The sequence below is a fragment of the Diplodia seriata genome, assembly GCF_021436955.1.
Source record: "Diplodia seriata strain FDS-637 chromosome Unknown scaffold_13, whole genome shotgun sequence".
NCBI classification, from domain to species: Eukaryota; Fungi; Ascomycota; class Dothideomycetes; order Botryosphaeriales; family Botryosphaeriaceae; genus Diplodia; species Diplodia seriata.
The window spans coordinates 151,336-176,570 of NW_027117320.1; the positions used below are offsets into that span (position 1 = coordinate 151,336).

The 25,235-nt window shown below is 58.9% G+C and overlaps 6 protein-coding genes across 6 annotated transcripts; 3 read left to right on the forward strand and 3 right to left on the reverse strand.

Moving 5' to 3' along the window:
• Positions 1-556: 556 nt before the first annotated feature.
• SLS55_010508 (uncharacterized protein) lies at positions 557-2,791 on the reverse strand (the record flags this gene model as incomplete). Its single annotated transcript, XM_066781890.1, has 1 exon — positions 557-2,791. The coding sequence occupies one exon, from the start codon at positions 2,789-2,791 to the stop codon at positions 557-559; it is 2,235 nt and encodes a 744-aa protein (XP_066627702.1).
• Positions 2,792-3,623: 832 nt separating this feature from the next.
• On the reverse strand, positions 3,624-4,943 carry SLS55_010509 (uncharacterized protein; the record flags this gene model as incomplete). The annotated part of the gene is made up of 2 exons (XM_066781891.1): positions 3,624-4,706; positions 4,797-4,943. 2 exons carry the CDS (start codon positions 4,941-4,943, stop codon positions 3,624-3,626), a joined length of 1,230 nt encoding a protein of 409 aa, XP_066627703.1.
• Positions 4,944-5,165: 222 nt separating this feature from the next.
• SLS55_010510 (uncharacterized protein) lies at positions 5,166-5,917 on the forward strand (the record flags this gene model as incomplete). The annotated part of the gene is made up of 2 exons (XM_066781892.1): positions 5,166-5,275; positions 5,335-5,917. The coding sequence occupies 2 exons, from the start codon at positions 5,166-5,168 to the stop codon at positions 5,915-5,917; spliced, it is 693 nt and encodes a 230-aa protein (XP_066627704.1).
• Positions 5,918-12,906: 6,989 nt separating this feature from the next.
• Positions 12,907-16,087, forward strand: SLS55_010511 (uncharacterized protein; the record flags this gene model as incomplete). The annotated part of the gene is made up of 2 exons (XM_066781893.1): positions 12,907-12,915; positions 12,956-16,087. The coding sequence occupies 2 exons, from the start codon at positions 12,907-12,909 to the stop codon at positions 16,085-16,087; spliced, it is 3,141 nt and encodes a 1,046-aa protein (XP_066627705.1).
• Positions 16,088-19,945: 3,858 nt separating this feature from the next.
• SLS55_010512 (uncharacterized protein) lies at positions 19,946-21,311 on the reverse strand (the record flags this gene model as incomplete). The annotated part of the gene is made up of 3 exons (XM_066781894.1): positions 19,946-21,106; positions 21,255-21,262; positions 21,308-21,311. The coding sequence occupies 3 exons, from the start codon at positions 21,309-21,311 to the stop codon at positions 19,946-19,948; spliced, it is 1,173 nt and encodes a 390-aa protein (XP_066627706.1).
• A 115-nt stretch (positions 21,312-21,426) lies between these two features.
• On the forward strand, positions 21,427-25,002 carry MIP1 (DNA-directed DNA polymerase gamma mip1; the record flags this gene model as incomplete). The annotated part of the gene is made up of 2 exons (XM_066781895.1): positions 21,427-21,435; positions 21,727-25,002. 2 exons carry the CDS (start codon positions 21,427-21,429, stop codon positions 25,000-25,002), a joined length of 3,285 nt encoding a protein of 1,094 aa, XP_066627707.1.
• Positions 25,003-25,235: the final 233 nt, after the last annotated feature.

Here is a 25,235-nt window from a genome sequence, read left to right on the forward strand (position 1 = left end):
ACTGACATGTATAGCCGGGTAAGTGGCGCGCGTCTCGCGGGAGCGCGCCGGCCGGCCCAAATCTCTACAGAAGTTTGAACCGATCACCACGACAAAGTTTTTAACATGACCCTCGCCTTCTTCTTCTAATAGCTCGGAGTCGTCTAAACAGGTAAGCCTGTACGACTCGCCATCTAACTTATCTACAATGTCACTATCCCTATTATAGATGCGGATATATTAGGCTCTTCTCCGTGGGTAGTGGAAGTAAACATCGAGACGTAGATCTAAGCATTTAAAGATGTTCTAAATGGGTAGCTGAAGATAATATCTAGATCTAGGCTTTAGTTTCTATATTGTATATAGATGTCTAGACATAAAATGGCACGGTGGGGTTTTTATTCTTTTTTTTTTTTTTAAACTCTGATCAAAAGAGCACATTTGGCTCATTATCGACATTATCTCATAACATAGTATCTACAATAGGCACATCATTATGGACCAAATCCGTCCAGCGTGGGGCTCTTCCAGTCCCGCACCCCGCCGGGACGAACAGCCACGCACTTCCCTCTTACCCTCAAAACACGTTCCCTGCAAAGATATCGTCCCTGCTGCCCAAGTGGAACAGGGGGATATGCTCCAGCGGCGCGCTCACATTGACCGTCTGGCCGCCCGCAAACGTCTCGTTCGTCCACCAATACGTCCACGGCTTCTCCCCCGTCGCCTCCTCCGACGTCTTCGGCAGGTACACGGGCCACTCGGTCACGTTGGGCAGCACGACGGGGGCGACGAGCAGGCGCGGGCCGAACATGTACTGCTGGGTGGTGACGTTCCTGTTCTCCTTGGTCCAAGCCGCGACGTTGTCGTCGGTCTTGGCGAAATCCATGAACAGCGGCCGCAAGATCTGGCGGCCTTCGCGGGAGAAGGCGTCGAACAGGGCGCGCAGGTACGGGGCGAGGCGGTAGCGCAGCTGGATGTAGGCGACGATGGTCGGCGTGTTCTGCGCGCCGTACGTCCAGGGCTCGTTGTCGCAGGTGAAGGCGCGCTGGACGTCGCAGGCGCGCGAGCCGTGGTTGCGCATGAAGGGCAGGAAGGCGGTCCACTGCAGCCAGCGCACGTACAGCTCGCGGTACTGCGGGCGGTCGATGTTGTTGGACCACTCGATGGCCGGGTCGGGCTGGAAGCCGCCCGCGTCGACCGTGTACCACGACCACCCCGTGGCGCCCGCCGACAGCGCGTTCGGGATCTGGTTGCCCAGCACCTCCCAGCTGGCCTCGGTGTCGCCCGACCAGATCATGCTGCAGAAGCGCTGCGAGCCGATGTAGCCGGACCGGCTGAGCGAGACGTAGTCGCACGGAGCGCCCATCTCTTTGCCCGTGGCGTTGCGGGTGCCTTCCTCGATGGCTTGCTGGTGGGCCCAGGGGTAGAGCTTCCCGACCGAGGCCTGGGTGCCGGCATGGTACAGCACCTGCGGGAGCGGGAAGGGAATGGACTGGATGTACGACGTCTGCCCGTTGTTCTCCCACGCCTCGCCCAGCGCGCCGCCGTCGGCCTGGTCGATCCAGAAGTTCTTGACGCCCTTGTCGTAGTAATTCCGCTTCAGCGTCTTCCACAGGAACTCCCTCGCGCGCGGGTTCGTGGCGTCGTAGTTCCTGATGTAGCTCCCGTTCCATGAATCCGTCGTGCCGGGGCCGGACATGGTCGCCGCGAGCAGCCCGTCCTGCATCATCTCGGCGTAGTTCTCGCTGTCGTCCTCGACGGCCGGCCACAGCGAGGCCATCATCTCGGCGCCCGTCAGGTTCTTGACCTGCGCCGCCATGGCCGCCACGTCGGGCCACAGCGCCGGATCCAGCCCCCAGTCGCCGTTTTGCGCCCACGACTCGTAGTCGACGACGATCATGGAGACGGGGATGCCGCGGTCGTGGAAGTTCTGGGCGAGTTGCACCACCTCCGTCTGGTTCTCGTACCGCAGCTTCGAGTGCAGGTAACCCAGCGAGAAATCCGGCGGCGACGGCGCGCGCCCCGTGAGGGCCGACAGCTTGCGCTGCAGTGCGTCGTAGTCACCCTCGGGCGCCGACACGATGACGTAGTCGACCAGTGTCGTCGAGTCGGCCGTGAACTTGTTGCGGCGCGTGCCGAACTCCATGCGCCCCTGCGCCGGCGAGTTCCAGATGAAGCCGTAGCCGCGGCTCGACATGAAGAGCGGCGTCGGGATGTATGAGTTGAAGTTGACCAGGTCGATGACGGAGCCCTTTTTGTTGACCATGAAGTCCTGCTGCGTGCCCGTCCCGAAGATCTGCTCGTCGGCAGTGGTGCTGAAGGAAAAGGCGGCTGAGAACTCGTAGCCCGTACTGGTCCAAGAATAGTAGCGTGGATTCAGTGCTTTGACCGGGTTGAACTCGTTGGTGAGCAGCGTCTCCGACCCATCGGCCTCGATGCGGTAGAATGCTAGGCGGTAGTGGGCACCGTCGAGACCGTACGTCTTAACAATGATGTTCCCGTTCCGGATGATGGCACTCTGGTTGCCATTGGTGGTGAAGTCGTGACTGAAACCGTGAGCCTGGCCGTTTTCGGGGCCCTCGAGAGGTGGGTCGTAGAGGAAGCTGATCTCATTGCCGTTGGGAGGTCGGAACGGCCATGCCCGGACGCGGAATCCGTCGTAGCCGACAGGCTGGACAAGGACATTCTCCCATCCGTGTCTCATCAAAAAGCCCGTGGAATTGGGGGCGAAGTAACCGGAGCTAGCATTCTGAGCAGTTGCGGCCACTGCCAGTGCGAGACTACACAGCAGAGGAGTAGTTGGAGACCACATGATGATGTGTTGGACCTGTAGTATCGATTGGCGAATGCTCGTCCAATTTATGTCGAGTCCCGGTGCGGTACCTCATGCACAATTACGTCTAGGAAGCTCTCTCCTCCATTCAGGCTGAAAGGTAGACTCGGAAGCGTGCGGGAGCGGCTTGGGTTTCGTCGATCTGTGGAGATGCTTCCCCGCTTCGGTCCAATCATGCCCCGCGTTCAGACCATTCTTGTAGCCGTCGACGACGTTTCCCAGGAAATTCTCCGCCTCGCACGAGATAATCGATCGATAAAGTTCGTATTCGGCTGCAACATCTCCTCACCGTCATCAGGCCAGCTGTGCCGCCGTCATCGCCAGGCCCAACCCTGGTGGATGAACATCAGGTCCTGTTTCGGTGAGTCGGTTCCGCGGTCCGTCAGCCTCAAAGCTTGCCCCGGCGGATCGACGAGCTTGGCCCCGCCGCCGGACTTGGTCGTACCACAGTGGGCTGCGAGATGATTTGACCTTTCCCAAATGTGAATTGTCTGGGAGACTGTACTCTACTTACACAGCTGAGGTCGACGCCAGGTGACAAAAGAATTGAGAAGTGTTGCATCGCATGTATGTAGGGGTGTATATTCATTGATATCGTGGTTTGCCTCTTATTCAGATTCTTTACATGTGGATCATGCTCTACAATAACTTACAGCTTCAACTCGTCACCTTCTGGCTAACTGCTTTTAGCCCCACTTTTCTATATCGAATAATGCTTCGCAATCATACACCGTGGATTTTTAGGACCAAGAGATACTGCAAGATGTTAGCACGTGTTGTAATCTGGGGTAACGAGTGGGGGGAAAGGCACTTACGCGAGCATAATGCCAGCGCCAGTAGCAATAGCAATGAACTGCGTCAAAATCTTCTTGACTTCTGCGCCCTTGTCGGGACCCGTTTCCAGCAATTCCGGAATGACGGCGACGGTGCCAACGTAAAGAAAGGTACCGGCGGTGAAAGGAAGCAGCATGTCGCCCCACTGAAGGCTGGTGCCAAAGAGGCCTGGAGCGCCAGATGATCCCGCAGAAGCGCCAGTAGAGGAACCACCGAGTTCTTGGACAGCAATGCCAATCAGCGTGCCTAAGAAAGCACCGACGGCAGTGACAAACTGAGCACCCATAGCGGCACGCTTGCTGAAGCCTGACTGAACCAAGAGCGCGAAGTCACCAACCTCATGGGGAATCTCGTGAAAGAACACGGCGACGGTAGTGGTTGCCCCGAGTGTCGGAGAAGCGTAGAAGGATGAAGACAGCGCAATTCCGTCAGTGATGTTGTGACTGAAGTCAGCAATGAGGTTGAGATAGCCCCCAAGTTTAACACTGGATGACGGCTCTTCTTTCTTTGCCGGCGCCGAGACGGTTGCGCTGGACTCGGACTTTCGGGACCGAAGTGTGGATTCGTCCTTGCCTTCGACACCACTGGAAGAAGCAGTAGGCTTCTCCTCATGCGCATGGCCGTGGCCATGAGAATGGTCATGGAGATCCTCGCCTCCAGTCGCAATCCTGAGTCCCTTGTCCATGGCAACGAAGGTCATAAACCCAACCATAATAGCCACACCCAACAGAAGATTTTTGTTTGGCTCGAGCATCACGAACTTGACGCTGTCGGGCTCATCCTCGCCAAGGAAAATCTCAGGCAGTAGGTGGAACAATGTATCGCCCATTAGCCCGCCCACAGCGAAGGCGACCATGACGCTGAGCGAAGACGGATCGATGTTGGGAGGGCATAGGGCCAGCAGGAAGTTTGGAGGGCCCGAGATGTACAGAGTCGCGAGGAGGGCGTTAACAGCGGGGCTGCCTGGGAAGAGAACGGCGAAAACGCGCGATGTCAAGCTTCCGGTGGGCGGGGCGGTCGCAGTCTTGTGAGCATTCAGCTCTTCAACGATGGGGCATTCCTAAGGACAGTTAAGCGCGAGTCACCTGCAGGGTGCAATTGGCCATTTCCTGCTATCTTCCGCCAAAGTGTAGAGGGGAGAAGGCCGTACCTGGAGCTTGTGCTCGATTTGAGCGGGCGAAAGCTGGGCTGCGGGGATCTTTTGGTCGGTCGTCTCGACGCGGACTTCAGCAGCCGCTTGGCAGAAGGCGCAGACGGCCAGCAGCGCCAGAATTGCCAATGACCTCCTCGAAATCATCTTGCCGGAGTGGATGTGTGCGGAGAAGGAGCTCGCTCCGCTATCGCAGCTGAAGAGTAAGCTGCCCGCCCAGCTGCCGAGCGTCATCTCGGAGATACGAAGCTAGGTGCACTTATGTAATCCGCAATTCTTATCGATAGCGCAAAACTTCAAGGGTTCCGGGGAAAAGTTGGCGACAGCACTGGCAGCACTCTCTGCCTACCACTTCTCTCCGCAGCAGCCATGGGTCGCGAACTCCAGAAGCGGAAAAACCGCTCGTCCATCTCCAAAGTCCGCAAGAAGCCCAAGTCGAAGAAGAGAGTCCTGAACAACCCCATCATCGCCGCCAACTGGTACCGTCACCTCCGCCCTGCAACCTGCATACAACCAGTCACTGACTGCTTTCCTCCAGGAACAAGCATGAAACTCTCACCCAGAACTACCGCCGCCTCGGCCTCACCACCAAGCTGAACGCCGTAACGGGCGGCGTCGAGAAGACGGCCAACAACCTCGACACGCCCCACAACGCCGCCGCTCCGCTCGCCGTGAACCCCAAGAACCGCGCGAACGTGAGTGCCGCGAAGACGGCCGAGGCGCGCATCGAGCGCGACCCGGAGACGGGCGAGATGCGCCTCGTCGACGACGGCAGCACGCGCCCGAACCCGCTGAACGACCCGCTCAACGAGCTCGACGCCGACGAGGCCGAGTGGCAGGGCATCACCGAGCACGACGCGCCCGCCGTTGACCCCGCGACGGCGGGCAAGAGCGCCAACGCCGTGGTCCGCCAGCTGGAGGAGCTCGCTGCTTCCGGCGGCAAGCGCAAGGCCCCGCGCAAGCAGTCGGAGCGCGAGGTCGAGTGGATTGAGCGGCTGGTGGGCAAGTACGGCGATGATTACGGGAAGATGAGCAGGGATATGAAGCTCAATCCGATGCAGCAGACCGCCGCGGACATCAAGAAGAGGGTCGAGAAGTGGCGCAAGTCTCAGCAAGAGTAGGGTTGACCCGGCTGGGTTGTGAGTGAAGGTTGAGGACTGAGGAATTTCTGCATGGGATGGCGTTCAGAGGCAGAAGGCGTTCGAGTGTTCTTGAAGATGGAAAAATCACCATAAGTACTGGCATTGTCAGGCAGCATTCGGGCTTTCCTGAGTCAATTGACAAGCGAAGTCTCAAAATTGACCTGGATTTTGGCTGATGTGGTTACTCCAAGTTTGCCTGGTTCTCTTGGCCGACGCTACAATATTTTTTCAAACCTGCATACGTGCAACGGGTCCAAAATCGCTAATTTGTTCCCCACCTTCGTCCCTTCCGAGAATGCTCAAGAGTACAAAGCCCAATTCATTCCTTACCTTACTAGCTTGATGCGTTCATGCACCTAGGCTCATCGTCGGTCCCGGTTATGCACCTGGCCACGCGCCACAGCTGCTTGAGCTCACTCACTTCGTACGAGATGCGCACCAGTAAGCCACAACACGTGCGACTGTTTGACTGACTCAAACTTAAACAGACGAGGATCGTCTTGATTGGTTGTCTCTGCAGCCGTGAACATGCGCTAGACTCACAGCTGCAGAAGCAATTCGTGCAGGCTTATTTCCTCAGAAGGTTTCTGAGCACGGCCAGGATGGATGCGAGATGCGGAGCATGGCGGGAGGCGGATGCAAGCTGCAATGTAGCAAACTCATTCTAGGCTATATCGATCCTGCTCAGGCTTTCGTAGATCTGTTTTGCCGGCTTGATCGCTGACCATATCTTACCTGCTATTTCCGGGTTCTAATGTCACAGCCATCAAACTAGGACTTCTTCATTGCGGATCGGGCATCCATCAAGAATGTAAGACAAATGAGAAGAAAATGGCGAGGTGGGATAACGGAGGGCAACTCCACGCCGCGTCGTCGGAACAGCTTCCGCTGATCTGGGAGACAGAAGACACCAACAGCCAAGCAAACAGGAAACCACAAAGCCACGGATGCAAACCACCACGTGTGGGTTGATCACGGCAATGGAAGGCTAAACTTCCAAAACAGGAGCACCTGACAGATTGACTGCACGTCGCACGAATGGAAAGTTACGATGGCACGCGTCGCAGTTGGTCACCCGTTGGACTTTCCCTCGTTGTAGTTGACTGCAGCTCGATGTCATCTCTCCGTCCGGGTGGCACAGGATCTACCGGCCGCTGGGGACTGCGGGTGCTGCACGCTGCTTGTTTCAGAATGACGGCTGCCGTCGATTGGATGACGGTCAGCTCACGCTCACCACCCGGCTTGCGTGTTCTCTGCCTCTGCCAGCCGGCCCGCTCTCGCGTCACTCTTTCCCTCTAACATCTCTCGCGCACTGGGGTCCAATAGCGATCTGGAGCTGCACGGCCGATCACTGCAGCATGTAAGACTACTTGGCGCTGCCTTCTGCCTTTCTTCTGGCCAGCGCGGATGGCGTGTAAGAGAATCGAGCAAGACGCTGCAGAGTGCTTTCGTGGTTAGAAGACTCTATGCTCCGGGGCCACGGCCACCAAGACTTTCTGCTACAATCCTCGGTTGCAGGCGTGGAGTGACTTGTGGATGCTGCGATGGCTTCTGCTGATGATGTTGTTCGTTTCATCTGTTCTGGGCTCTCACTAGGGCTGAGGTGAGCCATGCTTTCTTGGGACGATGAACAGTACCCTCGATGCTCTGTCCGCGTCATGAGAGCATGAGATCTCTTTCTGGTGATCCGCGCAATGGAGCAACGCGGTGCCAAGAGTGGAGGTTGGAATGGTAGCAGGGCGAGACGGGTGGTTCATGCAGGCAAGAGGTGCCACGGCAGCAAACAGCACAAGCTAGACCAATCGCAGACATCTCGCCATCACGATGTTGTCCGTAGCCTCTAGGGATTAAATCCAGACCGCGTAGTGGAGGATTTGATATGTCAGCGATCAAGCCCTTTCGCCGCTGATTCGCCCAGAATGGCCTCTTTACGCCCATCCTAACCGCGGCGTGAGCGGCTTTCCAGAGCTAAAGCACGCATCTCTCATCTTCTCTATCCACACTCTCTGACTGTTGCTGCAGCATGCTGCCGCAAAGCAATGGCTCACCCATGCGCGGCGGAGAGCCCGCAGCTGAAACCGGCTGCAAGTAAAGTCAGAATGGCCCAAGGTTCCGGTCGAGGCTCGTGATGCGCCGAGGAGCGCTCAGCTCGCGTGCTCTTCTTCGCTGGCCCTGTCGAGCGCGAGTGGAAACTTTTGTGTCGATTAGCCTCGATTGGCGTGTGATCCGGCAGCCCTGGGAGCTCTCTCCGCATCCCACGGCCCAGGTTGCGAGGCCGATGTTTGCAGCGAAGTCAGGGAGGGTCCCGGCGGCGTGAGGCTACGCTCGAGCCGCACGGTGCTTGGACGATGGGGCTGCTCGCCAGAATGCAAGGATCTCCCAGGCGGCGTTTCAAGGCACGCCGGGCTCAGCCCCAGAAGGGAACGCGGCCGCTGGCGAGCGTTGTCGCGATACCTCGAGCGCTCTGGCGGCTGGCGGACGCGGACTGTGGAAGGCAGGCAGGCGCGGAAGAGCCGTGGAGCCAGCAGCCAACCTACCTGCGACGACGGGGCCCGGCCCCAACCCGCGGCGCCCAGGCCAAGGGGCGCGCTTACGCTACCCAGCAGGCAGAGCCGATAAGATCGCTCCAAAGGCGGCAAGTGGGGCGTTTCGCGCGAAGTGGGCTGTACATATTTTGAGAAGTGCATCATCTTTCTGCACGCCGGCGAAACTGTGGTTCAAGCGGCGGAAATTAGCGATGGAGCCTCTCGCCCTCTCGAGCCGTCCCGCTTTTGTCTCGTGCATGTCGTCCGAGGCAGCCCTGGAGGCCCACCCGGAAGCCGGATGCCAGACGCAAACTGCGCAAAAGGATATCCGTGTGGCGATGATGTGATAAACGGTTGAGATGCGCCCCGGCGGATGTCATAACGTCGTTGCTGCTAGCCTCGGACAAGACGATCCTCCTGCCTGCTGACGATTGACGTGCAGTCGGGCACTTATCCCTTGTTTTCGCCAGACCTGCGCCGCCGGAGATCGACCTGGATGGGTGCACAAACGACCTGATCCTGCAGCAGAGCCGTGAGATGCGCGCTCCCTCAATAATAATGGCGACCACCGCTGCATTGAGCGCGTTCGCCGCGGCCGCCTGCCCCGCCGTGCTGCTGCCACTGCGGCGCGGCCGCCGGGCCCGACGTATCAAGCCGTCCCCACGCTGCACGGGAGGCTGCGAATGCGCTCCAATGGCAATACGGGAGCGCTGCCAACGTCCTCTGCTCGGCGGCAAACCCTGATCTGCGCTGCCGCATGAACTGTCCTGGAGCCACCGCCATTGCTCGAGCCGGCGGACGACCGGACGCAGCGGTGCGCGAAGCCCTTGACGTCAATGCAGACAGCTGTGGCTGTTGGCGTGCAGCGCAACGGCCCCATCCGTCATCCGTGGGACGCGCAGGGCCAGGTGCTATTGTGGTCGCTGCGTCCTGCGCTCCCGTCCTGGCCACCACGCACCCTGTGTACAGGTACGTCAGACCGCGCCAACAAGGCCCGGCAGCAATGGACAACAGCGGCTGGCGGGCTCACAGCTCCTCGTTGATGATCGGGATCGCTGCTGCAGGCTGGCAGGCTGGCCGAGCAGCCACGGCGGTGGCGGCGCGGCCGTGATCAGCACAGCGAGCCTGCATCTGCGCTCTCTGGCCGTCGACGCATCACGGGTTTTGTGCAGCCTCGTCCAGCGCCGCTATACAATAGCGAGCCCGCTATGGGCGGAGCCCGGCGGCCCTGACGACGCGCCTGGCCTGCGTCAACTGCGTCATTTTCGCAGGTCCAAGCGACCCCAAAAGGGCGTTGAGGGTGTGGTGCGCAGGATGCTGAACGGCGTGCCTGGCAATCTTGCTGACCACGTCTAGAGCGCGTGGGTCGCGCGCCGAATGGAGCCTTCTCCGAACGCCCTTGGCGGTGCTTCGCTCGTCAGGTCATGTGCGGCGTTGCGCTGCGTAATGGCCCACAGCGGCCCTCGGTGCGTGCTAGCGTGCGGCCGTGTCTATCCACGCCTTGGCGGCGTGGTTGAAGTTGGCGGCTGCCCAGCAACGTCGTCAGGGGCGCGGTCCGCCGGCCGTTCAGCTTCCGAGCGCTCGCACGACTCACGGCCGCCTCGGCCACCACCACTGCGACGCTCAGCCCGCCATCTTTCCTGCGCGCCCGAGGTGCCATACCGGACCAGATCCTTTAGCCCAGTCGCGCCTTCCCAGGGAGAGCTGCGTCAATTTCGGTCGCTCAAGCCCGCCGGCGACAGGCGGAGCGCAGGCGGAGCGCTAGCGGCTGCAGCATGGGCGTTCAAGCGACACCAATGGCCACGACCGGCAGCAGACAGGGGGCGTTGGCTAGCGCGGCGCAGGCGGCGCGCTTTGGCTCGGGCGCCAGAAAATCTGGGGTCATCCGCCAGCGGAGCCATGGGCAGGATTGGGCATGGCCTCCGTGTCTGGCTCGTGTTCCGCGTATCATTACGATACGTACCCGTCTACCCCAGATTTCTGCCCAAATGAGTGGCAAGCACATCGTCACCGCTGCATAGGGTTCCATGGCCGCCCTAGCAAGAGGGCGCAAGAAGGCAAGTGATTGACACGGCAGCCTCCATGTCGACTCCAGGGCAGCGCCAGGAGAACGTGCTGCGGCAGTAGCGGCCTCCCGCGAGGCGCCGCCGTCCATGGCGCTGGGCGAGGATGCATCGAGGGAGCAGCGCATGCGGGTCCGTCGTGCTGGAGACGTGCATGCCTGTGCGCGCCCTTCCGCACGCGCAGCTTGATCTCTCTCGGAAGTCTGGACGGCGTCTATCTCCGAAGGGAGCGAGGCTGGCCCAGCAGGCGCTCGGCGGAGGTCGCAACGACGCTGCCGCGCCTCAGGGACGCCCGGTGCGGGCTCCGGCCAATGATGGCGTGCGCGTTGGGCAAGCGTGCCTGCCCCCAAGCCACTGCGCCGTTGCCCGCGGGACGCTTGTATGGGGAATCCATGCTGCTGTTTGATACAGATGGCCGTTGCAACGGGGGAAAGAATGACAGCACGTATTGCCCAATGATACGAGACGGGCTCGCTTCGTGCCGAGGACGCGCGCGGGCTGGCCACGGCCAGGCTGCCAGGCTGCTCTGGGCCGGGCGTGGGCAGGGTGCGGAATAGAGGCGCGGGCAATCGTCGGCTGCACGCTATAACGCAAGGAATAGAGACGGCACAGGGTCCGCAGGCGTGAGGGCTGGGGAGCGGCGACGAGGTCTGTCGGTGGCCAGGCAGCTGCAGGCGGCCGTTCAGTACGCAAATACCGTACCGTTCTGATCGAAGAACCCGACGCCGGATGATCGTGCATGGCCCTGCCGCAGCACGCGGCGCCGAGTCGACCCATGCTCAGTCGTCAAAGCTTCTGGCTGTGTCATGCAACGCGCGCTCGAGGGTCTGGTTCGACGCTTACACGCTCTCGCGATGGTAGAAGATCGCCTGGCCTCCATCGCACCGCGCTGCTCTTGACTAAGGCGCCTGCTACCTCACTCGCCCTCCCCTTTACGCATTCGAGACTCTCGCCTCCATCTCGTCGCCCAGCCGCAAACCTCGGGGATCGGTGGACCCTCTGCAGCCAATTCGCCCGCTAGCCGTCGCCCTACCTGCCCTCTGCCCACCCAGCCCGGTTGTGGATGGGGCTCGCCGTTGTTTGCTGCTAGCTGCCCCCGACGCTGTGTCGCAGTGCCACAGCCCGGTTGTTCTCGCGCCGCAACAGCTGCTGCGCGCCATAGCTTCGTAGCAGACGCCGAACGCAGCAGCCTTGGCCCGCAAGCGCTCGAATCCGGGTCGCCGCCGTGCAATTGCGACGACTCACGCATCGAGAATTTCTGGAAGCAGTCCGAAATTCAGGATCGGCTGTCCGCGCAGCCCGCATCGGATAGGCCGGTTAGTTTCAGTACGAAAGTCTAAACGCCGTCTCTAGACGGCTGCGCAGCTGACTTTGCTGGGCCCCGGACGGCGTGTACCCTGGCCCTGCGCTTCGCTCGGCCTCGCACCTCCCCAGCCGGCGTCCAACGACTCTGCGACACTTGCTTACTCGCCACAATTGCTCCAGCACCGCGCCCGCCTTGTGCAATTCCTCTCTCCTCTCCCTCAATTGCCTGTCGCCGGCAGTGCATGTCCGTCGCTCAGCCCTGCGCTCGACCGTCCGCCGGCGTTGAAGCGCCCTCGAGCCGATCTTAACTCCGCCTTCCGGGTCACGCCGCTGCGAGCTGTGCATAGCTCTCCGTCCAAAGGCCCGAACGACGAATAGGTACCACTCCTGTGCCTGCGATGCATTGACGCCCGCGCTGACCGTCTGCCATGCTAGCCCAGCGCCTGCTGTTCGTCTGCTGTCCGCCTGTTGCCCGCAGCGCCCTGCCCCGCGCCCTGCACGTCCCGCCTCTCCCGCGAGCACAGCTCCCGTCCAGCAAGCTACTTGTACCCGCCGAGTACTTGTCACTGCGCTCAAAGCTCCGCGCTGCCCACCGCTACCCGCCAGCAACCTCAACCTGGCTGCGACACAGTCCCCAGCGAGCCGCTGAACACCACTGGTGGACGCGCATACACCGACCGTGACCGAGTTGGCGGTGTGTAGAGAGACGCACCCATAGACATGACAGAGACACCCGAGACAGCCCCCGATTCGACCATGGCCGCCCCTGCAACCGTCGATGCTGCGAATAACGCCGGTGACGCATCTGCGGACGTGAAGAGTAAGCCCTCCCTACTCGGCACACCAGGCGTCTGACGGCGCCCTAGAGCTCCGCTAACCTCTCGTCCCCAGCGTCCTCTCCTAATGCCAAAACCGACTCTTCGCACCCTGCCCCTAACGCGAACTTCCCGCCTCCCAAGACCGACAAGCCAAGGCCGCACGTGTGCGGTACCTGCGGTCGCTCGTTTGCCAGGCTCGAGCACCTGAAGCGCCACGAGCGCTCCCACACAAAAGAGAAGCCGTTTGAATGCCCGCAATGTACAAGGTGTTTTGCCAGGCGCGACCTGCTATTAAGGCACCAACAGAAGCTCCATCAGGCTGGCGCTGCCTCCTCCCGGCCCAGAAATGGTCGTCGCGAGAGCACAACAGGCATCCCACCCAACGGTGCTACGAACCGAGTGCGTAAGAACTCGATCGCAAATGGCGCGAACGGAGCCGTAGGAGGCGGAGCACCCACTGCACGCCCGCGAGCAAACACTATAAGCCACATTGACGCTGGTGCTTTGAACAATCTGCTGGCCGCTCACAATACCACATCGGCGAGAAGCCCCGGCATGCCTATGAGCCATGGCCATGGGCACAGCCACCACCCAAGCCTTTCGGGCTTCCCTGGCTCACACAACTTTGATTTCCGCGGAATGCAAACCACAATGGACCACTCAAGCCACCACGGCTTGCCCAAGATCGACACGCATCTGGGCATGGGCATGGGTGGCGGCCTGCGGACGGCCCCCATCGCAGGCTTCGATCACATGATGGATCTGGACAAGCTATTTGGGGGTGGCTCGACCATCAACCCTGCACAATTGCACTTCAGCGGCGGTTCTCTGGGTACACCCGCTTCTCCGTTCGGCACTTTCCCTCCTTTCTTGGCCAGTGCTGGCATCGAGGAGGATGAGTTCGACTGGATGGCTGGCTTGGACAACTCCCTCAACCTGAATGCTGGTCCCAACGAGGCCGCCGTGGACGAGTCGTCTCCCTCGGCAATCAGCACCGCGAGCCAAAGCGGTTTCAGCGAGGTCATGCTTGACGGATCGAACCAGCCTACGCATACCACAAGCTCCGTGTGGCAGGGCTCATTGAATGCAACCTCGATGATTGACACCAGCTCAATATCGCTGGACGCAATGAATGCCGTCTTTCCCGAACTCATGGATCCGCTGAGCACCGTCTCTCCGAAGCAGCTGCAAGACCAAAACGGCGGGCAGGAAATGTATTTTTCCTCGCCACCGCCGTTGAACTCGATGAGCCCGACTGCAGGCATTCCTGGCATGCCGAACCAATACTTCCACCCACCGACTTTCAACTCTGATAGCACAAGTATAGCTTCCTCTTCAGTCAACGGCAGTGCTCGCCAGAGCTCGGTGACGTCCATCTCAACAGATTCAATCACTGATGCCACTCGACAGTCTCTCCTCATGAGCTTGTCGCAGGCGATGAATTATAGTTCCAATCAACGGAAATATTCGCAGCCGGCTATCAGCTCGCCTCTATCACCTGGGCTCCCTGCCATGTCATCTGCACAACTTCCTTCGCTGCCAAACACCAGCGACCTCCAACGGTTCGTCAACGCCTACATTCAATACTTCCAGCCGCACATGCCTTTCTTGCACATCCCAACCCTTTCATTCGATTCCTCACTGTATTCCACCAACCCGCGTGCTGCGACGTTCGGCCATGGAGGTACCATTGGTGGCGGCGAATGTTTGATTCTGGCCATGGCTGCCATCGGAGCGCTCTACGAATTCGAACACGCTGCCGGCAAGGAGCTGTTCGAAGCCGCGAAGAAAATGATTTTGTTCTACCTCGAGGAACGTCGCCGGGCAGACTTGGCAGCAGCCGTCAACGGCCTCAACCCGATGCACGACACGAGCAATCACACAACGCCCCTCTGGCTCGTGCAGTCTATGCTGCTCAACCTCATCTACGGGCACCAGTGCGGCGATAAGCAGGCCAATGATGTTGCGTACACCCACTGCGCTGCTCTTGTTAGCCTAGCGAAGGCCGCAAACCTCGACCAGCCCATGGATGAGAGTGCCAATGGATCCAACTCGCGTAACAGCGACGGCGATATCGACATGGGCGACGACAGTCAAACCCCCAATCAATGGACGAGTCTCGACGAGCACGCACAGTGGATCCAATGGAAGACACAAGAAGAGCGCAAGCGAACGCTGTACGCCGTGTTTGTGCTTTCAAGTCTCACGGTCATAGGGTACAACCACGCTCCTAGGATTTTGAATTCGGAGTTACACTTGGATCTTCCGTGCGAGGAGGACTTGTGGGCCGCCGACAGCGCGCAAGCATGGGTGGCGTTGGGTGGTCAACAAGCCGCTACCCAGAAAGGCATCGCTTTCGCTGATGCGCTTACTCATTTGCTCACAGCAAGTGAGCGACAGAGGTCCAGCACACAAGATGGCTCTACCTATCGCGATGAGTTCCGCGGGAGCGTTCTGAAGCCGAGCACGTTTGGTTGCTACGTCTTGATCAACGCTCTCCACGTTTACATCTGGGAAACGAGGCAGCGCCACAACGGCCGACAATGGACCACAGCCGAAACCGAGCAGATGCACAATCAGATCGAGCCCGCCCTCAAAGCGTGGCAAGCTTCTTGGAAGGCCAATCCGCATCACAGCCTGGAGCGACCGAATCCTTATGGCCCGCTTCCAGCTGACAGTATTCCTCTTTTGGATCTTGCTTACGTACGCCTGTTCGTCAGCCTCGCTCGGTCGAAGGAAGGATTCTGGGCGCGCGACTTCGACGCCATGGCGGAGGAATTGGCAAGGGGTGATGAGATCATCCAGCACGCCGAGACGGACTCAGATAGCTCGTCCGACTCCAACCGGAGCACCGCGCCGAGTAGCTCTCCAGGCGGCCTCAATACCGCCGCACCGGATTTCTCTGACACCGGCATGATGTCGAGCGGTGGTTTTACTTCAGCCAAATCCTCCAAGCGTGAGCGCCACCTCCGCAAGGCTGCGTTCTATGCTGCCGACTCGCTGTCCATGTCAGACAAGCTCGGTGTCACGTTCGCGGATTTCACATCGCGGGAGTTGCCCATTCAGTCGGCCATGTGCACGTTTGATTGCGCACAGGTGCTTGCAGAGTGGGTTGCAACAGTCCAGGAGCGTGTTGGTCGTTACATGGGTATTTTGGGCAAGACCGAAATCGACCTACATCAAGTTCCAGCGATCATGCTCCTGGAAGAAGAGGACACCAAGCTTTTGCAGAAGATCTCCGAGATTCTGAACAATGCGGAGATGAAGATTACTTTCGATGCTGGAAGCATGGGCTCGCATGCTGGAGTTGGTCTCCCGGCCCTCAACAACTACGGTTACGGAAGCAAGCTCCTTATGGTTACGGCTTACATGATGGAGCATGCTGCTGTCTGGCCTGGTAAGCTCACCGACGTGAAGTGCCATTCAATCTATCGCTAACAAACCTCAGTGACTCACGTTATGGCGCGCGCGCTCGAAGCTCACGCCAATCACGTGCATGCTAGAGCCGAGAGCTCCATCACTGCCTAGCCGACAGTGTGCCTGCAAATCACGCTCATGCCACGCCAAACTTTTCGTATGATTCCGCTTTCACGATTAATGCATCGACGAACAACAGGGTAGCCTTCGGCAGCCGCATCCGGCACCGCGGCTTCGGAGAGCATCAGGGAAAGGCGCGCTTTCATCGGACCATCTCGCACTTTGGATACCCCATAACGCCTTGTATATGTATGGCTCGGGAGAAGGGCCTTCCGTCCAAGTAAATACACAATGCTCATGACCGGACAACGATGAGCGCCAAGCGCCGCGCAAGGGAAAACCAGGCTATGTCTTCGTCAATTTGCCTGGTCGAAAAATGTCTATCGATTCGCTGTCGTATATTCTTGTGGGCCTAGTTGCACGGCTCAGCCCACTGCCAACTTTTCTTTCCGTCCTGGGCGGCTTCGATTCTTTCATACGAACTATTTCAGAACCGGCGGCTTCTTTCCGTCGGGCATACAGCTGTACTTGTCTTTACTGGCTCTGCCATTCTCCGGCACGCGAACAAAAGTTGATGGTGAGCTACTGAGGGAGAGAACAAAAGGTGGGATATGAAAAAAATCCATACGGATTGAAGCTTGGTCTTCTTTGGTTTTCAGTCTTTGTCTTCCTCGCGCCTGCAGATATCACGCCGCCACGACCAGTCCGCAGGCGAAACGGCTGGATTGATTTTCTCGATTTTATATTTGGCTATTGTCTTGAGCCCTCTTCACACATTTGCGTGCTTTATTTGTTTACGACAGTTTCTGACTGCTGTTTCTTCATTCACCACACCTCTGCGGACACGCCTTACTCAATATTTCCCCTCCCGGCGCAGAAGGTTTGGATGGGTCTACTGGATGGTTGGGGGATGTCACAAGATGGGTACGGGACGGATTTGGTTTCATTGCAAGGGCTTTGTTCTTTCAAATTTCATGAGGCAGTTGCCAATTCTTTGTTCAACCGATGCCTTCCTATGCAGGTTTCCATATTCTCCCAATCCTACTTCAACCGAGGAGAGGGGAATGGACGAGCAAAGCAGGGGGGACAAACAAAGGTCGGTTTGTAGTACAAGGAGAACAAGTAGGAATTGGAGGGCGGTTAGCTAGCAGTGGTACATAGCTGGCCGCAGATAGCCGTCATGGAAACAAAAGCTTCTTTCTTCAACGCTATTGGCTGTGTCTTCCGATTTCCTCTTCCCCGTTTGGTGTGTGCCATGTGGTAAGCCGTTAGCTACGTCACGATGCCAGCGTTTGTGGCCTTGGGCCTCTCGGCGAAACGGCTGATCATGAGGCTGTATTGACGTCGTCGGCCACGCGCCTAGTGCACACCATTTTCAGCCTCGAGGGCCTAGAAGCCGTTGCTTGTCGAAGTGAGCCAGCGTCCTCACCGGTGAGCCACCGAGCCACCGAGGTACTGCGGAATGCAAATTGCTCAGCGATAGGCCGGCCTATTGCTCCCCGTCCAGCCCAACTTCTAACCAGCCGCGTGTCACGAGGCGAGTTGTTCAATGCTTTGGCTGGCCCGATTCAATTTCCCACTAGTCGGGAACGACGGGGGGCCGAGGCGTGCAAGGCATGCAGCAGCGACATACCGCCGTGGGTAGGTAGGTACCACGCTTTCATCTCGAGACTATTATGTATGCTTTTTTGCTACGGCGGGGTGGGGCGCAGTTGCGCCTCACGATCTTGTCGTGCTACTGCTCCTTAACTAGCAGAAGAACAACCCACACATTCTCTATTATTCCCGCCGGACCTGTTTGCCACTGCTCATCATCTGCTGCTTATGACGCAGGGTCACATCCGCCCAACGCAGCTCCCGATAAGTAGCATCGGGGAAGAGAGGCGGAATTTCCTTGGACGACTTGTGCTGGAAACACTTAGGCCGCGGTCTAGTGACGTTGCTGCATTGTTGGGCCGAGCCGCGCAGGGTTGGCGGGGCCAGGCAATGGGGTAGTCGGTTGGGCGTTCTGGGTTAATAATCATCAACGTTACACTACTTACAGCGAAACAAGAAAAAAAAAAAGACGGGCCGGATGTTATGGGGATTGAGGTGGGATTGTGAACGGTGGTCGGACAGCGACGATCCGGGCAGACGATCCGGGCGGCGAGAATCCGGGACCACATCGCATTGCCCTTTTCTGGTTTCGCCCCGTGGCGTCCAACCTTTCTCTCTCGCCCTCTCTCTCTCTTCTGCCTGTTAGTTAGCTGATGAGGCTGGGGCTGGGCACGACCTAGGTCAGGGTCGAGAAGGGGAAAACGGCGCCACCGCCCAAAAACACCCCCCCCCCCCCCCCCCCCCCCCCCCCCCCCCCCCACCACTGACTGCTGCTTGCTTGTCCCGCCGCTTGGCGGAGCTGTCCTGCCCTGCCCTTGCCCCGGCCCGCGCAACAACAGCAATGCACCGCCATGATGATCTCCCCCGGCTCGCATTGCAGATCTCGGACGCCCGAGCGAGACGTTCGGGAAAGTGGAAGAGAAAGAAGATGGTACCGGCAAAGCTCGGCTCAAAGAGGGAGCGTCGGTTTTTCGCCAGCAGCAGCAGCAGCAGCAGCAGTGCTAGCGGTTTGTTGGTTGCATCCGTCTTGCGTAAGCTAGCGCTGCTAACGGCATGGTCCGGGGTCGTTATTGCAGCTTCGGCTATCAACATGCTGGAGCCATCAGTGATGGAAAGATTCGCTTTCTAGATGAACGGCTCGAAAAGGGCGTGGCTGCCGCCCGGTAGTAGTGCCCTTTCGCATGTGCTGCTCTCTCCTCGATCGCATGTACGTCCGGACCCCTTACAGCCGCCCCCGTCTGCCTGGGGTATTGGGCGGGCGCTGCTGCACGCTAGGTATGCACGCTGGACAAGACGGATGGATGGCAACGGAAATTGTGGATGCCTGCTCTCTATGCTCTCGCACGCATACGCGACCACGCGTACGATGCTGTTTCCCCAAACCGATAGGTACGCCATACGCCGATATTCCCTCGCCCAATTGCCGTGATATATCCGCCGTGCCGCGCCCGCGTTTGCCGCTGCCTGCCTGCCTGCCCGTCCCGATATGCTGCGCCGCCCAGATAATCCCATTGAAACGCCCCAGGCTATGCATGCAATGCAACATGAGAAGCAAAATAAGTCGGAAAACGACAAAGGAAAATTTATGGAGAGCCGTCCCCCCATGCCCCCGCCAAGTTTCGCTCTCGCATCTCGCTGCCCGAGTCGTCCGCCCGCCGCGGGTTCCAGCCAGAGCCTACTACTCTCGGCAACCCTCTACACTCACGCCACCCGCCCCATTGTCGTGCCGTCTCTTGCAGTCTTTTTACCCCGGATGCTCTATTTTCGCGCGCTCGAAAGTCGACCCACTTCCCCACGCCCGCCCTGCCCCGGTCTTTTGCTGCGCGTATGTACCCAGCAGCGGGACTCCGTTTCCTTCTCGGCTCGGTTCGACCTTGCGCTCAGCCGACGGGCGTGACGAAAGTGGCTCAACCATATCACTCCTTGCCGGCATCCATGGGGGCGGGCGGGGGGCTGACGGGCATCGGTCGACTTGTGCCGGAGCGGCCACTTGCCGCGGAGCAGGAGCAGGGCCAAGACGACGCGCCTATGCCGACGCTGGACTGGTGGCGCTGCCGGCGGCCGCGGCTCCTCCTCTCTGACGGCGCGGCTGCGTCGCCAGGCCCTTCTTCATCATCAGAAGTAGAGGGATGATGTCTCCGGTTTTGTTGCGCGACAGAGCCTTGCGGCAGACCGGACACTGCGAGCGTTTGGGTTCGCCGGGGCCCGCGCGCTGCTCGCCGGCTATGAGGGCCTCCATGAGACAGCTGTGGCAGAAGACGTGACCTGTGAAGGTGAAAGGCTCGGCATTAGTGACATACTAGGTGGTGTGAGGCCGAGATGATGGGGTACAGCGGCGGCAAAGCCCGCTCGGTGATCGTTGATGAGCGAGAGTCGGTGGTTCCCCGAGGGAGCCATAGCCCCGTGGGTGGGGGGCAAGAGGGAATACTGGGGGAGGCCGGGGCAAAGGGCGTGGGGGGAAGTATGGGGAGGCTTACCGCATGCAGTCGCCGTGAGGTCCTTGGGGACGTCCATGCAGATGACGCAGGTGATGTTCGTGAGGGTCGTCGGGGCGTCGGCGCCGTTCTGCGACTCTTGCTGGGCCTTGACCTGCTCCGCGCGTTGCTTCTGCAGCGCTTCCGCCAGCGGGGTGTCGTCGTCAATCAGGTCTATCCGCTCGATCTCCTCGACCTCGCTCCGGGCCGCGGCGTTGCTCGGGCCGTCGGTGTTGGCGCCTTCCTGCCTGCTGCCCCGTCTGCCTCCCGTTGTGCCGCTGCTCCCATCGTTTCGCTTGGCTCGCTTCGAGGATGGATCGAGAGGGACGAAGAGCGGCGAGGTGGCGTCGCGCTTGCGGCGACCGCTACGGAGCATGGCGGAGTCGGGCGAGGTGGAGCTGGTGTTCGATGGACTTTCGGCGGTGGGCTGCTGGCTGTAGTGGAGGGTGCGGAGAGTCGAACGTTCCTGGCTGATGGGAGGGGTCTGCTCGCGCGTGAGGTCGACGTAACCGTGGTTTCGAGGCGACGGTATGCGCGGATTGTAGTGGGAGGGTGGCGACTGTGCAGGACGATGGCGACTGCTCGAAACGGCGGCAGATCGCTGGGTAGCCGCGCCGTCGTCTCCACCGTTCAGGACCTGGGCGAGGAAATTGGAGCGCGTGGGTTGCGGGGCGAATGGTGCTGGTGTCGCGGTGGGAGTGTCGAAGTCGGAGTCGGGGTCGTCGTGCGAGTGCATGGGCGGCAGGGTCAAGTGCTCAATGGCTTCCTGGCGGCCGGGCAGCGAGCGCGAGTCGGGCGTGGCATCGGGCCAGGACCACGACGGGTGTTCTTGCAAGAGGGCTGGCTGCTGCCGGCGAGCGGACGGGTTGTTGGCAGCAAACGGCCTGCCCGACATGGCGGCGAGGGCAAGCTATGGAATGCGGTCGCAGAAAGGCAATGCGCAGCGCTGTGTTTCGCAGTCGGGGCCGGCCTCGGCCCTCGCGGTCTTCCTTTCCTGGCAATCCCTGGGATTGCACTGGATAGAGCTCAGGTTCTGGTGGAGGAGAGAGCGGCCGCACTAGCACAGCTCACAGCTCACGGCGCGGCCGGGCCTCCGCCAGTCTGCTTCCACACATGACGCGCCCAAAGAGCTCCACCACCCGCCCGCTTCCATTCTGCGACACCCAACGCTGCTTTTTCGCCGTCCCACCGCCAGCCCACCGCCAGCCCACCTCCGTCGCGGGCCGCGAAATGACCTCCGTATGATGCTCGCTGCGACCTCGCGCCATGTTGCGCACTTCCAGCCCGCTCTTCGCTCGCCGCTTCTGCCCTTTCGCCTGCGCGCCACTGCTTCGGCCGCCTCGATAGTATGCGCCGCCCGACGCTGCTATGCGCAACAGGCTGAGGGCGCCGACAAAAGTCGGTCTCGAAGCCTGCTCGGTATGTTTGTTCCCGGCTCCAATTCCACCTCAGTTTTTTTCTCCTCGACTGACATCATGGAAAAAAAAAGTCTCTTCAGATGCCCGTCTCAACGATGTCGGCGTCCAGCAGCTCAGCGCGCACGCCCACGGCCAGATCTTTGCGTCCAAACCCGAGCCGCCGCCTAAAGAGCTAGTAGACTTATCAATCGATCACCTAACGCGCCATGATCTGTTCGGCAAAACTTCAGATGAGGCGCCACCCATCAGCTTCGACATGCCGCCCCTTCAGGGCACCTCCAAGACCATGGACGAACATTTCTACCGCCTGGGCATGGACTCGGCCCACCCCTACTTGGACTTGGCGCAAGAATTTGTCATGAAAGAACCGCCTGCGAGACCGCAATGGGTTGAGAGGAGTGGTTGGACAAAATACGTTGGCGGGACATGGGAAGCCGTGGATGCTCCGGATGAGTCGCTTTTGACATTCGATGTCGAGGTTATGTGGAAGGAAACATCATACGCATGCATGGCTTGCGCCGCAAGTCCTACCGCTTGGTATGCCTGGATTTCGCCCTGGTTATTGGGCGAATCCGACACAGATCGCCATCTCATTCCCTTAGGCGATCCCACCAAGCCGCGGATAGTCGTCGGACACAATATTGGCTATGACAGGGCGAGGATCGCCGAGGAATATGACTTGCGTCAGTCAAAGAACTTCTTCATGGACACCATGTCGCTCCACGTCGCCGTCAATGGCATGTGCTCCCGTCAAAGACCCAAGTGGATGAAGCACAGGAAAGAGAAGGAATTGAGGGACAAAATCGCCGCATCCGACGAGAATGTTGATCTGAACTCGTTGCTTCAGTCTGGACAGCTTAGCGATGAAGAGGAGGAACTGTGGATAGGAAGAAGCTCGATCAATTCCCTGCGGGATGTCGCCAAATTCCACTGTAACATCACCATCGAAAAGGCCCAACGAGAGTACTTCGGAGAGCTTGACCGCGAAGGCGTGAAGGAAAAGCTGAGCGAGCTGTTGGATTATTGTGCTGCCGACGTTCAAATCACCCACCGCGTCTATCAAAAGGTCTTCCCGCTCTTCCACGAAGTCTGCCCTCACCCCGTCAGCTTTGCGGCATTGCGGTTCATGGGGACCGAGATCCTCCCAATCAACGAAACTTGGAATGAGTACATCAAGAACGCCGAAGAGAAGTATCAAACCTTGTCCGACCAGGTCCAGCAAAGACTCATCACTCTAGCCGACACGGCGTTGGAAGTAAAAGAGCACCCCGAAAAGTATCAGAACGATCCCTGGCTCAGCCAGCTGGACTGGTCCGGTCAGGAGATCAAGATGGTCAAGGGGAAAAAAAAGAACGACCCACCGAGGCCAGCTGCGCGACAAAAGCTGCCTGGGATGCCGAAGTGGTACAAGGACCTCTATCCGAAAGTCACCGGACCCATCGCCTTGACTACTCGAACACGAGTTGCCCCGTTGTTTCTGCGACTAGCATGGGACGGATATCCTCTCTTTTGGACTGACAAGTATGGCTGGACATATCGTGTTCCTGCGAAAGGGGCTCAGCTCAACGACGAGATGAAAGCCGCCCTTTGCGATTTTTCCGAGGACGAGAACATTACCCTCCGTCTCGACCGCGAACATCACTACATCAAAATCCCGCACAAAGACGGACCAACAGCCCGTTGCACCAACCCACTAGCGAAGAGTTATCAGCAGTTCTTCGAAAACGGTCGGCTGACTTCGGAATACGCATACGCCAAAGAGGCACTCGAGATGAATGCTTCTTGCTCGTATTGGATCAGCGCTAGGGACCGGATCAGGTCGCAAATGGCTGTATATGAAGGCGAGGCAATGGTCAATGGAAAGCCCCAGTCAAGCAGCCAAACTGCTGACGGTGCGTCTGGCTTGACACTTGGGTACATTCTTCCCCAAGTCATCCCCATGGGGACCATCACGCGAAGAGCTGTTGAGAACACCTGGTTGACGGCGAGCAATGCAAAGAAGAACAGAGTTGGCTCGGAGCTGAAGTCGATGGTCAGGGCTCCCCCAGGCTATTGTTTCGTTGGTGCCGATGTTGATTCAGAAGAGCTCTGGATTGCTAGCCTCCTCGGCGATGCTCAGTTCAAGCTGCATGGTGGCAACGCCATTGGCTTCATGACACTTGAGGGATCCAAGTCTGCCGGCACCGATCTGCATTCGAGGACGGCATCGATTCTGGGTATCTCGAGAAACGATGCCAAAGTTTTCAACTATGGCCGCATCTACGGAGCTGGGTTAAAGTTTGCTTCTACGCTACTCAGGCAGTTCAACCCAAGCCTGACCGAGGCGCAAACCACAGAAACCGCTTCCAGACTCTACCAGGAGACGAAAGGCAAAAAGACAACACGCAAAGCCCTTCAAGACAGAAGCTTTTGGCGCGGTGGCACGGAATCATTTGTCTTCAACAAGCTTGAGGATTTTGCCGAGCAGGAGAAGCCTCGTACTCCTGTACTTGGAGCAGGAATCACCGAGGCGTTGACGAAACGATACCTGACCAAGGGCAGCTTCATCACATCTCGCATCAATTGGGCCATTCAGTCCTCGGGCGTAGATTACCTCCACCTCCTCATTGTCTCCATGGACTACCTAACTCGCCACTTCAACATCGATGCACGCCTTGCACTTACCGTGCACGACGAGATCCGTTACATCGTCAAGGAAGAAGACAAGTACCGCGCGGCACTGGCACTGCAGATCTCCAACATCTGGACCCGCGCCATGTTCAGCCAGCAAGTCGGCATTGAAGATCTCCCGCAATCCTGCGCCTTCTTCAGCGCTGTAGACATCGACCACGTCCTGCGAAAGGAGGTAGACATGGACTGTGTTACCCCATCACATCAAACCCCCATCTCTCCTGGTGAAAGTGTCGATATTCTTACCCTTCTCGACAAGGGTGACGAAGCTCGTCTCAACCGTCCGGACAAGCCTGCTCCCGAAATTGCACTCAAGCCCGACGCAGTCGAGTACAAGCCGCGCGAGCCGGTCATGACCTCCCTCCAGAGCAGCACTAACATCCCGTTTATACGCGCGCAAATCACGGCAGATGACCAGGAGCTTTTGGAAATCATGAGGAGCATCAGACCGAAGGAGGCCGCCGCGTCAGGGCCGTTCTCACCTACTACACCCAAGCGCTCCACCACCAAAACTCAGGCAGAATGGAAAAGGGCGCGTAAGAACGTGCCCAGGCCGCCGCACAGCCAACCGCAAGCAGCTTACCTGCTGCCCGTAGAACATTGGGACGAGCGCGCCTTTTTCCGCAATCTAGAGCGACCCAAGCCGAGCTGGGGACCGGCGCATCAGCCGCACCAACCGCAAGGTCCGGTGGGCCCGAGGAGTTGGGGAAGGTTGTAGGGTAGGGGAACGTGTGCGACAGGCGTGGGCGTTCCGTTCTGCTTCTTGTGTACAAAGTGTATTGTCATTGGTCAAAAATGGTCGGGGTTTTCTGAGGGGAGTTTGGATGGCACGGGAAAAAAACTGCAAGGTCATGACTGCTACGTTCCTCTCTTCTTTCCTTGTGTAGAACGACTCGCTGAGCGAGGGAAGGAGAAGTGGACATGGAAAATACGGTGATCACCTGCAAGTTG